The sequence below is a fragment of the Pelophylax lessonae genome (genome assembly GCF_965119305.1).
Source record: "Pelophylax lessonae genome assembly, chromosome: 2".
Taxonomy (NCBI): domain Eukaryota; kingdom Metazoa; phylum Chordata; class Amphibia; order Anura; family Ranidae; genus Pelophylax; species Pelophylax lessonae.
In genome coordinates, this window is record NC_138769.1 from 33,935,500 (window position 1) to 33,949,061 (window position 13,562).

At 46.2% G+C, this 13,562-nt stretch overlaps 1 protein-coding gene across 2 annotated transcripts in view; it reads right to left on the reverse strand.

Moving 5' to 3' along the window:
- Nucleotides 1–11,941: 11,941 nt before the first annotated feature.
- Nucleotides 11,942–13,562, reverse strand: part of MPZL1 (myelin protein zero like 1) — an 84,377-nt gene continuing 82,756 nt past the window's right edge. For both annotated transcript variants that reach the window (XM_082247425.1, XM_082247423.1), the window contains one exon: nucleotides 11,942–12,296. In XM_082247425.1, coding sequence (XP_082103551.1) covers nucleotides 12,287–12,296 — 10 coding nt within the window. In that variant the 3' untranslated portion in view covers nucleotides 11,942–12,286. The remainder of the gene's footprint in view (nucleotides 12,297–13,562) is intronic.

The following is a 13,562-nucleotide window of genomic DNA, read 5'->3' on the forward strand; positions in this document are numbered from 1 at the left end:
ATGCTCAGAGACTGCAGACATGATACAGGAAATGGTCAGAGACTGCAGTCATGATACAAGAGATGGTCAGAGACTGCAGACATGATACAGGAGATGGTCAGAGACTGAGGACATGATACAGGAGATGGTCAGACTGCAGACATGATACAGGAGATGGTCAGAGACTGAGGACATGATACAGTAGATGGTCAGAGACTGAGGACATGATAGAAGATAGAAGAGCACTAGGGGGGCCGGAGAGCACAGGCGAAGCAGAGAGCACTGGAGGAGCTGAAGGGCACGGTGGGGGGGGGGGCTGGAGAGAATTAAGAGGGGGTTTTGAAAAGCATTGCAGGGTTGGTTGGAAGGTGCAGGGGGTGGAGAGCACTGGGGGGGGGGGACAGGGAGCACTTGGGGGCGGGCAGGGAAAACCAGGGAGGTGGAGAGCACTGGGGGGACAGGGAGCACTTGGGGGGTGGGCAGGGAAAACCAGGGGGGTGGAGAGCACTTGGGGGTGGGCAGGGAAAACCAGGGGGGTGGAGAGCACTGGGGGGGGGGACAGGTAGCACTTGGGGGGTGGGCAGGGAAAACCAGGGGGTGGAGAGCACTGGGGGGGACAGGTAGCACTTGGGGGGTGGGCAGGGAAAACCAGGGGGTGGAGAGCACTGGGGGGGACAGGTAGCACTTGGGGGGTGGGCAGGGAAAACCAGGGGGTGGAGAGCACTGGGGGGGACAGGTAGCACTTGGGGGGTGGGCAGGGGAAACCAGGGGGTGAAGAGCAATGGGGGGGGGCAGGTAGCACTTGGGGGGTGGGCATGGAAAACCAGGGGGTGGAGAGCACTGGGGGGGACAGGTAGCACTTGGGGGGTGGGCAGGGAAAACCAGGGGGTGAAGAGCAATGGGGGGGGGGGGCAGGTAGCACTTGGGGGGTGGGCATGGAAAACCAGGGGGTGGAGAGCACTGGGGGGGGGGCAGGTAGCACTTGAGGGGTGGGCAGGGAAAACCAGGTGGGTGGAGAGCACTGGGGGGGGGGCAGGTAGCACTTGGGGGGTGGGCAGGGAAAACCAGGTGGGTGGAGAGCACTGGGGGGGGGGACAGGGAGCAATTGGGGGGCGGGCAGAGAAAACCAGGGGGGTGGAGAGCACTGAAGGGGACAGGGAGCTAGGGAAAGATGAATTCCTCATATGCAGCTGCCCCATCCCCCTCCTATTCAGCACACACACTTCGGCACTCACCTTCTTCCTGCTGAGGCTAAGACTCCGCCCCTTCTTCCCACCGAGGCCCCGCCCCCTTCTCCCGTCGCGGCTCCGCCCCCTATTCCCGCCGCCGTTCCGCCCCCCCCCCCAGCGCTAACTGAAGGAGCTCCCTTCACAGCGATACGGAACATGCCGGACAGGACACCGGCTGACACCCCCCAGTGCTTGGCACCCGGGGCGGGCCGCCCCCCGCCCCCCCCCTTGGTACGCCACTGACTTTTACTATGTTTGTATACATAAAATTTTCTCTTTTAAATAAAAGTATTGCGGATGTGCTTACCTCAATGGATACCACCTCCTTTAAAGTCCCCCCTTCAGTAGAGGTATTTGACACCTTCTATTCGTTTTGGTTGTTTAAAGTGTCTTGTGATGTGGAGGTGGTTAATCGTCCCTGAAACTGGTATAAATTTATTGAATGTCAGGTTGGCTAACTCAATATTGAACCCCTCAGACTAAAAGCTAGATACACACTTTTAAATTTCCTTTAGATTTACCAAAACCATACAATAGGAGGTCAAACCTAAACACTTTCAATTTGTATGCAATCAGGCAGGCCCTATTACTACATAGTTGAAGGTAAAGCCCCGTACACACGCACAGATTGTTGGCCTACGTCCGATTGTAGGCTTGTTAGTATGATGCTTTCGACAACCAACTGCGAATTTTCGGCCGAAAAAAATCTGGTGTGCATGATATAAAATTTTTGTTGGCCAACAAAGAACGGCCGATTGTTCCTCAGTCAGTACAGATTTCGGCAGACAAAAATCAGATGAGCAAGACTGGGCATGCTCAGAGAAGAAAAAACACACTGAAAGTCAACCAGAACATGACATCACTTCTGAAGTTGGTTTTTGTTGGCCAACAAAAGTCCAGTGCAAGTCTAGAGCACATTTCAACCAACAAACACTGGACAAAAGTTGGCCGATTAGTTGGCCAACAATCTGTGCGTGTTTAATCTAAAAGAAATCGAACAACAAAAGTTGTATAGTGTGTATACAGCCGAGAACTGGGATGCTATTAAAAAGTTAATGTGCGTGTAAAGGCAGGTGTCCCAATATTTTTGACAATAGTGTATTTCTCTCCCATATGCCCTTTGGATGTGGCTGATTGTTTTGAAAGAGGACTCCATGAAAGTTTAAGCATTAACCAACAGAAAACACCACCACATTCCAGGAAAGTTTTTAAACATAGTTTATTCCAGTATAATTACCTGTAAAAAATACAGAAAATATCATTTTTTACAATTGCATTCATACGGCACGTACTGCATAGGCCGGCCCAGGGCAGCCTCCGCTTAGGCCGAGTGTCCCAACATCCAAAGTCTAGGCCATGCAGGTTTTCACAGAAGGCAACATATAAATGCAATCCCAAAAACAAAACAAAAAATACAATTCCAGTTAACATATGTGAATTGGAACCCAGCAAAGGAAAAAAAAAAAAAAAATTGAAGTAAAAATATACAAAATGGCAGATATGGCAACATTGAAACAAGGCAGCAGCCAAACTGATATTTTTGCAAAAAAGTGAATAATGAAGATATATTCTTAACCGTGATACACAACATAGTATTCTGTCACATGGACTCTTTTTTTTTTTAAATAATGAGCACCTGTAACAAATTTTGACTGCCTGGTGGCAGAACAAGCCTATGGTTCTTTTTGTACAATGTTCAACAGGGTCGCCGGCTGCTCTGGTCAGAAGTTTTTGTATTGTGTATGTATATTTTGTAATATATATATATATATATATATATATATATATATATATATATATATAGCGCATCACACACACACCCAGAGGCTGAATGCACAATCTACAGATATGATGAAGATTCTGCAACCTTACCGACCAGGCATAATGCTATTGGACAACCCAAAAATAACGAAGGCGTTGATAAGTGGAACACAAAGTGACACAACAGACAAGAAAACAAAAAATAAATCAGGTCCAATTTCTTAGTGTAATTATTGTAACAGGGAAGCCACTTTTTTTTTGGGGGGGGTTCTGCAACAATTTTGTAGAATTCAGAAATGTTTTCAAAAAGCTTTAGCTTAAAGACAAATTATCACTAAGGCTGGGGGGGGGGGGGGGGGGGGAATGCATTGAAAATACCAGATACAAGTGAAAAAATAAAGGCATTGTACAATTTTACACTACTTACATGTTGCCTTAAGGCACCGAAGCAACCTATAAAGTTTACACACATCAGGAGCTGACAATTCGAAAGATGAAAGGGCTTCCTTTACAATTGCAAAGAGCCAAGCTGATTGGGTAAAAAAAAAATAGTATATATCGGAGGATGACAGAGCTACAGATTGTACCAAGTCCAGAAAATGTTTGTTTATTCCTAAAAGGTCAGAGGATATAATATATTCCCAGCGAGAAAATCTCTATATTAAATTGCCTGTAATAAAAATCCCTCTTCAAAAATTCTTCTTTATGGTGCTTTAACAAACAGGACGAAATGCATCGAGTGACGTCATCACACAGGAACCAGAAGTTGCATCATCACGCCAAAGTTAAAAAGCAGGCATCTTTCTTTTTACTCGGAGTGTATGGCGGATTGTCTTTATGTAAGCATACAGTTGTGCTCAAAAGTTTGCATACCTTGGCAGAAATTGTGACATTTTGGCATTGGTTTTGAAAATATCACTGATCATGCAAAAAAAAAAAAAAAAAAAAACGTATTTAAGGATAGTGATCATATGAAGCAATTTATTAACACATAGTTGTTTGGCATCAGAACAGAGAGCACCCAAATGGCCCTGATGAAAAGTTTCCACCCCTGGAATGTTTGGCCGTGGTACAGACACACAAGTTAAAACCGCAATTAAAAAGGTTAATTTCCTGCATCTGTGGCTTTTTAAATTGCAATTAGTGTCTGTGTAAATAGGGCAGTGAGTTTTTTTTAGCTCTCATCTGGATGCACCGAGCAGGCTAGATACAGTCATAGGGAGCAGAAAAGAACTGTCCTAAGACCTGCGTAACAAGGTAATGGAATTTTATAAAGATGGACAAGGATATAAAAAGGATACCCAAAGCCAAAAGGTTCCACAGTATGTAAACACGATTACTGCCAGGGTATGCAAACTTTTGAGCTCAACTGTATGTACTATTTAAAAATGGTTTTAAAAATACTACAGTATGGAATTCCTTCCTTTGTGATGTTCATTGAAGGTCCAAAGCGGATTTTTTTTATGAACAAGGAGGGCTTTTCTTTTCAATAGTTTCTATTAAAAGGTTTAGAAATATAGTTGTACAATGCACAAAGAGGTAGAGAATTTTACAAGGCTTGTACCAAAGTTACAATGCACAGATTGTTCAGAATTTGACATTGGAGAGCAGTAAAGGGTACCAAGGGTTAAAAAAAAAAATTAGTATAAAACTGAAAACTGGATCAGGGAGGCACCCTCATACCTAAGCAAGGAGGGCTTTTATGCCATGCTTTATAGGACCTATTGTGGTCATCTCTATCTGGTAAGACTCCAATGCATGTGGGTGACACATGGTGATGGAAGGAGGATTAAGGAGCACATTGATGGTTTGAAGTCTGATCACTTACACTTATTATACAATTAATTGGGCTTTGGCATGGATTTACATTTTTGAATTATTGCACTGTTTATTTTTGTACATCCATGAGGGAAACTGAAAGAGAAGGATTCCAAATGGTTGATGCTGGAGAGAGTGAGCGACAGCTAGTGGCTACTTGTATTAATACACATGCTTGATTTGATGTACGAGATTCTAGGTTTCTGGTGAGTATTTTGGAAATTATGTTGAAGCACCAAAAAGAAGGGATTTTTTGTTACAGACAATTAATATAGATATTTTCACACTGGGACTCTCAGCACTGTGTTAATTTGAAACCTTTTTTGGGGTGTAAAGGTTATTCCAGCTGCTGAGAATTTTTACATTTTTTTGGTAGGATTTGGGAAAAGGTTCAAACGCCAATTTTGCACAAACTTGCACTAGTCCAGAGAATATAGTTTAACACATTTCAGCAGCACACAACTCCTTCAGAATACTTCAATAATTTTCAGCGATAGTGTAAATTATAGGATGATCGCAAGATGCCAGATGTCAAAATAAACTTGTATTGGACTTGGTACATTCTGTGGTGCGCTCTTTTTTTTTTTTTTTTTTTATATACTATTTTTGACCACTCCAGGCACCCTTAGTTGACAGAGAGCTGCCGTTTAAGTGTTTGCTCACCTTTACAGAGAAAAAAAAAAAAACATACTTTAGTGGCATCTGTACTTAACCCTGGGTATGTGGAGCTGCCAGTGCCCCCATTGCTGCTCCAGGAATTTGAAAATTTAGAGTGATGCTTTGTGACAGCGCTGAGCAATCATGATCATTCTGGTCTGTCCTAGAAGCGCAGCGCAGGTACAAGGGAAAAAAATTGGGATTTTGAACCCCTGGACAGACTGCTGGGGCACTGACAGCTCAGCATCCCCAGAGGTAAGTATATCAGGTACTGGGGGGGGGGGGGTGTTGGTGATGGTGTTTATTCACCTTTACATTTTTTCTGTAATGGTGAACACTTTAACTGTATTGCAAACTTATTCTTTATCAGTGGACCCACTGCTCCACCAACAGGCTTCTTCAGGCTGATTAGGGAGGCATCAGGCACTGAGAGCTTGCAACTCCCCAACCTGCCTGACTCCCAGCTGCTACAAAGGATGCCTTCTCATTTTTTCTTTTTTATATCTTGCAGCACGGCCCTAAAAGGGTGCACACGACTAGCGTCACATCAACGAAGCGCTCAACATTTTAATACAAGTTTGTGATTCAGTCTGTGATTCAGTCTGTTTAATAGCATGGAAAATCTGAACCTTCCTTCTTCTCTCGTCAAATCTCCACAACCAGTTCTCGTTCCTCAAACACCAAAAAATAACTTTTCAAAACATTCCCGAGTTCCGGTTTAACATTTCTTCTTTTTATATTAAATATCTTATAAAAAATATGGCAAAAGCACACTCATGCATCATCGGCCTTTGTGATATTAAGATTAAATAGTTTATTTACAACAGGTTTTATAATTCAGTCCATAGACAAGGGCAGGAAGTTTGACCTGAGCAGGGCAGTTTCACGGTGGTGTTGTCAGCCAAGAGGCCATTTTGTTTCCAGGTTAGAAACCCATTCCTGCCGTTACGGTGTTACAGGGTGCGAGGGTGGCTCTGCCGTAAAACGGAAGGGAAGAAGCAGCTTGCACAGCAAGTCCGCTGCTGCTACAGTCCTAGAGAGGTTTGTTGGCGTGGTGGGAAGATTACCACATGATTTATCGCGGGGGGGGGGGGGGGGGGTTGCTCAAACAACTGTTAACATGTATTTTAGGAATAGCCTGAATTTAGCCAAGAGGACCAGCACCATTTCTAGCATACACGGCTGTACAAGCATTACGTTTTCCACTGTACCTGTGCAATGTACTAAAAAAAAAAAAAAAAAACACAAGTGTAGTATTCAAAAGCAGCTCCAAGCAATTTAAGAAAAGCAATTTAGGACAGCTGAATGTGACTCCAGTGAACACTGCAAACGTGCTAAATAAGAGGTAACAACCACTAACTCTGGGCAGTGATAAAATATTGAAAATTATCTTTCCTCCCAACCAGTTGATAAAGAATGTATCAGGATGTGGGCTAACAGAGTAATATCTACTTTATATCACAGTCCAAGCAGTCTTCCTTACCGATGTTCTGGTTGTAATGACCGGTCCCCCAAATCCTCTCTTCTTGCTAGTCTCACCGCTGCCCAGCTCACAGTCATCACATAGAATTCATGACTGGCAGCCACGTCCTATCCAGAAGATGTGGCCACTGCTCCTGTATTGTATGTGATGGCATGGGAGTGCTGGACCACTTGTAAGTCCTGGAGAGAAAAGGCCTGGTCGCAGACAAATACGGGACTGCATAGCTGCGTTAGCTCAACCCCTAGACCAGCAGTGGTCAACTTTCTTGATATGAGACGCAACAGACAGTCAGAGGCTGCAGACGAGACGCAACAGACAGTCAGAGGCTGCAGACGAGACGCAACAGACAGTCAGAGGCTGCAGACGAGACGCAACAGACAGTCAGAGGCTGCAGACGAGACGCAACAGACAGTCAGAGGCTGCAGACGAGACGCAACAGACAGTCAGAGGCTGCAGACGAGACGCAACAGACAGTCAGAGGCTGCAGACGAGACGCAACAGACAGTCAGAGGCTGCAGACGAGACGCAACAGACAGTCAGAGGCTGCAGACGAGACGCAACAGACAGTCAGAGGCTGCAGACGAGACGCAACAGACAGTCAGAGGCTGCAGACGAGACGCAACAGACAGTCAGAGGCTGCAGACGAGACGCAACAGACAGTCAGAGGCTGCAGACGAGACGCAACAGACAGTCAGAGGCTGCAGACGAGACGCAACAGACAGTCAGAGGCTGCAGACGAGACGCAACAGACAGTCAGAGGCTGCAGACGAGACGCAACAGACAGTCAGAGGCTGCAGACGAGACGCAACAGACAGTCAGAGGCTGCAGACGAGACGCAACAGACAGTCAGAGGCTGCAGACGAGACGCAACAGACAGTCAGAGGCTGCAGACGAGACGCAACAGACAGTCAGAGGCTGCAGACGAGACGCAACAGACAGTCAGAGGCTGCAGACGAGACGCAACAGACAGTCAGAGGCTGCAGACGAGACGCAACAGACAGTCAGAGGCTGCAGACGAGACGCAACAGACAGTCAGAGGCTGCAGACGAGACGCAACAGACAGTCAGAGGCTGCAGACGAGACGCAACAGACAGTCAGAGGCTGCAGACGAGACGCAACAGACAGTCAGAGGCTGCAGACGAGACGCAACAGACAGTCAGAGGCTGCAGACGAGACGCAACAGACAGTCAGAGGCTGCAGACGAGACGCAACAGACAGTCAGAGGCTGCAGACGAGACGCAACAGACAGTCAGAGGCTGCAGACGAGACGCAACAGACAGTCAGAGGCTGCAGACGAGACGCAACAGACAGTCAGAGGCTGCAGACGAGACGCAACAGACAGTCAGAGGCTGCAGACGAGACGCAACAGACAGTCAGAGGCTGCAGACGAGACGCAACAGACAGTCAGAGGCTGCAGACGAGACGCAACAGACAGTCAGAGGCTGCAGACGAGACGCAACAGACAGTCAGAGGCTGCAGACGAGACGCAACAGACAGTCAGAGGCTGCAGACGAGACGCAACAGACAGTCAGAGGCTGCAGACGAGACGCAACAGACAGTCAGAGGCTGCAGACGAGACGCAACAGACAGTCAGAGGCTGCAGACGAGACGCAACAGACAGTCAGAGGCTGCAGACGAGACGCAACAGACAGTCAGAGGCTGCAGACGAGACGCAACAGACAGTCAGAGGCTGCAGACGAGACGCAACAGACAGTCAGAGGCTGCAGACGAGACGCAACAGACAGTCAGAGGCTGCAGACGAGACGCAACAGACAGTCAGAGGCTGCAGACGAGACGCAACAGACAGTCAGAGGCTGCAGACGAGACGCAACAGACAGTCAGAGGCTGCAGACGAGACGCAACAGACAGTCAGAGGCTGCAGACGAGACGCAACAGACAGTCAGAGGCTGCAGACGAGACGCAACAGACAGTCAGAGGCTGCAGACGAGACGCAACAGACAGTCAGAGGCTGCAGACGAGACGCAACAGACTGTCAGAGGCTGCAGACGAGACGCAACAGACTGTCAGAGGCTGCAGACGAGACGCAACAGACTGTCAGAGGCTGCAGACGAGACGCAACAGACTGTCAGAGGCTGCAGACGAGACGCAACAGACTGTCAGAGGCTGCAGACGAGACGCAACAGACTGTCAGAGGCTGCAGACGAGACGCAACAGACTGTCAGAGGCTGCAGACGAGACGCAACAGACTGTCAGAGGCTGCAGACGAGACGCAACAGACTGTCAGAGGCTGCAGACGAGACGCAACAGACTGTCAGAGGCTGCAGACGAGACGCAACAGACTGTCAGAGGCTGCAGACGAGACGCAACAGACTGTCAGAGGACGCAGACGAGACGCAACAGATGGTCAGAGGACGCAGACAAGATACAAGAGATGGTCAGAGGACGCAGACAAGATACAAGAGATGGTCAGAGGACGCAGACAAGATACAAGAGATGGTCAGAGGACGCAGACTGTCAGAAGCTGTGAACATACTATAGGAGTTGCTGGAGACTGGGATATGCTTGAGTGGGGACAATACGGGGGAAAAAAGCAGAAGAGCTGCATGGGGCCATCTGGCTGCAGGTTGGGCATCAGGACCCTAGACAAATCAAGCATTATATTCTTTATCAGCTGGGGTGGAGGAGGGAGATATTTTATCACTACCCAAAGTATGGCTTTAATAGAAACCTATCACCCACCAGGGCTGTCACTGGTGACATTTAATTCTGGAAATACTAGCTGCCTGGCTATCATGCTGACCCTCATGCATCAATACTGCCAGCTAAGCCAAAACAATTCATCAGATCAGGTCTCCACTGTCGCATGTGCCTTACCCGATCCAATAATTGTTCTGGGTCATTGTTGGAACCAGCAAAGCAGCCAGGCAAACTGCATTTTTCAGAAGATGGTCCATTTTGGCATCCTCATTTCTTATAGGTTTACTTCAATCTTAGTTTTGTATCCAACTTCAAACTGAATCCAGAGAGAAGCTCACAGAGCCGATGGGGTGTATGTCCTGAAGACCTTGCCTCTCTCTAATTTTTGTATCACCAATCACATTCAAGCTTTGAAAGCTGGTCTGAAACCGACTGGTGTCTGTGGGAGTGCTTGGGGAATGTCTCTCGCAAACCGGGGTTCTCAGATCAACAGAAAAAAAAACAAAAACCTAAAAGCACTGAATAGGGTACACAGTGCTTCCTTTATACATTTCAAATTCCAATTTTGAACTTGACTACTTAAAGCGGAACTTTAGTCAGAAAATGAAGTCCTGCTAGATCTTTTCAGGCTGGCCTCTTTTGCAGGTATAGCCAAATAAAATTAAAAATAAGTTCCTATACTGTTTAAAATCCAGTAATACACGGTCTCACCCTGCTCTGCACATGCTTAGTTGCTCCTCATTATTAGGCACTGATGAACTAGTAGAGGCCAATCTGCTGACAGCCTTAAAGCAGAATTAAACCCTTCTATCCTTTACAGCCAGGGAAGCGGCTTCAGTTTTGATCTGCAACTGCCATGGTGCTGCACATGTGATCAGTTACGGCCCCAGCCATTTGATGGTTTGACAGTTTGGCTGAGGACACAAGCAAATGTGACAGTTAGCAAACTTGGCATTCCAGGAATGTAATGGTATTTTTTTAAAACCATTAAATCGATGGGTTTAGTTCAGCTTTATGATTTACTGCTGTTCAGGGGCTCTGGCCTTCAGCAAAATGACAACCTCCAGAAAGACATAACAGGAACAACGTTGGAGACAATTTACAGCACACACTGATTTTTGGAAGCATAATTATTAATGTGGAATGTATGTTCCTGGATTAAGAACAAGTTGTTATGGGTAATGTTCCACTTTAAGGCATCATTCTCTACACAATGTTATCTAATGGTGCTGTACGGAATGCATTTTTAGTACAATGGAATTACAGGAATGTATATGAATCTAGTAAAGGATTTCAAGGCAGGGATTTAAAAGGAGACTAAATATAAAAACTCATGGGATCCTTCTACCATTTAAACCCAAAAAGTTAGGGGAATGGTAATACTAGCAATGCAATAACCGCACTGTCCGGCCATGAAGTACGGCCAAAGCTTTTTGTGGCTACACTATGAATCACAGGAATGCATTTCATTCCGCACCCATTTTCAGTCGAATGCAGACTAACTTCTGCTGTCTGCTGACCTCACTCAGCCTGTCCAGGCTCTGGAGAGATCCCAACTTTAATGTCGGGATGCACCCAGATCCCTAGACGTGCATCTGAGAGCCTGAGGCAGCCACTCCTGCCCTCTTCACAGCCCAGCGCTCCAGTGAGCACTGGAGGAGCAGAGAAGAGAGAGGTGAATGACAGTCATGGCTCTCTGCACAGAGCAGAGGGGGAGAACTGAGTGATCAGTAGTGTTTGATTGCTCAGTTCTCAGTGCAGAGGCGGCAGGGGACAGATGCAGCATTGGATATTCTCCTAAATGTTCAAGGATAGAACACCAGATAACAGATATGCTACCTACCTTTTCAACATATTACACCTGTAATATGTTGCCAAACAAACCCCACCTACCCCAGTACAGCATGCTGTGGTTCTTCACGTTTCATTACTTTCATAGACTACTAAGTGGTGGGAAGCACCTAAATCAGTGGTCGTCAACCTACAAGGTGGTGCAGAAAGCCTCAATTGACATAAAAGGGTCACACTTAAAGTTCAGTATATGTAATGCTGGAGAGCCCTGTCATTGACTGCAGACATACTGGAGGAGATGGACACACTACAGGCTTAGTTGAAGACTAGAGGCACACTACAGAAGACTGGGGACATGTTGCAAGAGAATAGCAAAGATCACTGCTAAAACTCCCTTACATATCAATGGCTCAACCTCTGCTACCACTTCCTGTTAGGTGCTGAAGGCCACACAAGTACCAAAGGGCCTCAGGTGGGGCACCAGGGACCTAAGATAGTGTTTGCATTGTGGCAATTTAAAAAAAATAAAGCAACAAATAAAAAAAACAAAATAAAAACTCGAGCAAACAAAGGCAGTTTGGAAGACCGTACAGGTGAAGGCACCGCAGACTGTTGATGGTAAATTGGATATGTACTCTGATGGCAGGTGTGGAGGCTCCTGTACAGAAGAATAGGCGTCTCTAGAGTCACACACATTGGTCTTGAGTGACTAGGTCACACATGGCTTTGTAAAAGGCAATGGCTTGATGCCACATTGGTCCAACTTAAAAGTCATTTTTGAAATATTTTGTGTCCGCCTTAGGGAGGGGGGGGGGATCTCAGCAGACCTTCCGGATGTCAGCGTAAACCACACGTTCTGATGTGTTGACCTGGTTGCCTGCTTTTCCTGAGTGATCAAGCTGAGCGTAGATTACTGGCCCCTGGGGGGATGAAAAAGCAGAAAATAAAATGTTAGCAACAATGGAACATTCAAATTAAAGTGGCAGTTCACCACCAACTGACTTTTCCCATTTCCAGTGGATTCTGATGAGCTGTAAGCTTACATAACGACCTTTACCCCTCCAAGTGCACCTGAAGAAACCAAGCCCTGCCCACCCACCTCCATAGACTCTTCCTAGATTTATGCTTCATTACAGAATTTGAAGTCACCCTACCAGATCAGCCCAGTGCCTTGGCATTATTCAAACCACTTTCCGCATTCTTCATCATGGAAACTGCATTGTAATGGCCGGTCCAAAAACTCAGGTGGCCTCCAATGAGTATATGGTTTCCGGATTTTAATAAGGAGTTGAAAAGCTCGTGCAAGATCCTTAAAGGGGGTATATATGGTGTTTTTCACATTTCTGTTTTTCCAGTAAAGATGGAATATTGCACAGAAATATATTTTCTAATATAGCAATAAACTGGAGCTCTATGCTTCTTTTAAGCACAGATTTCACACACAGCTAATGAGAAAAGTGAAACCCCCCCTCCAAATTATGTTTCAGAGTTCTGAGTTTATTAGCTAGTGGTGGATATTTCATGATATCATATAGAAATAAAATTGGAGTAAGCTTGTATTACTTTCCAAATAGAAAGGGGGGGGGGGGGACTCAAGGCTCAGATGGGAAAGCGTTGCATAACGGAGAGAGAGATAGATAGAGATATATATATATATATATATATATATATATATATATATATATATACACATATATCTTGTCTTGGAGGGTACAAGGGTAAAAAACACAAAACCAAGATTATAATATATTGCAGCTAACCAATCATTAGATGTGGTGGCTGCATTTTTTTTCTTTTTCTTCTCTCTGTTTTCACTTGGCGATTGGGCCAGTAACACACCTCCTGTATTAAAGTGCTTCTACTCTAGGGGTGAAGGAGCACATTCAGACAACAGCATTGCAGGTCTTGGGGGGAGGGGAGTGTTAGAAGGACTAGCAAATTTAGATGCACTAAGCCAGGAGGTCTCCAAACTTTATAAAGAAAGGGCCAGGTTACAGTCCTTTAGACTATAGGGGGGCCGGACTGTGCCAGATCCAATGTAAACATTGCCAGATCCTTGGTATTAGTGGGAGAAATAGTTGGCGCTCGTGGCAGGAATTCTGCCCCCACCGCTGGGATCCGTGGCAGGAATTCTGCCACCCCCCCACATCCGTGGCAGGAATCCTGCCCCCCCCCCCCCAGGCGTC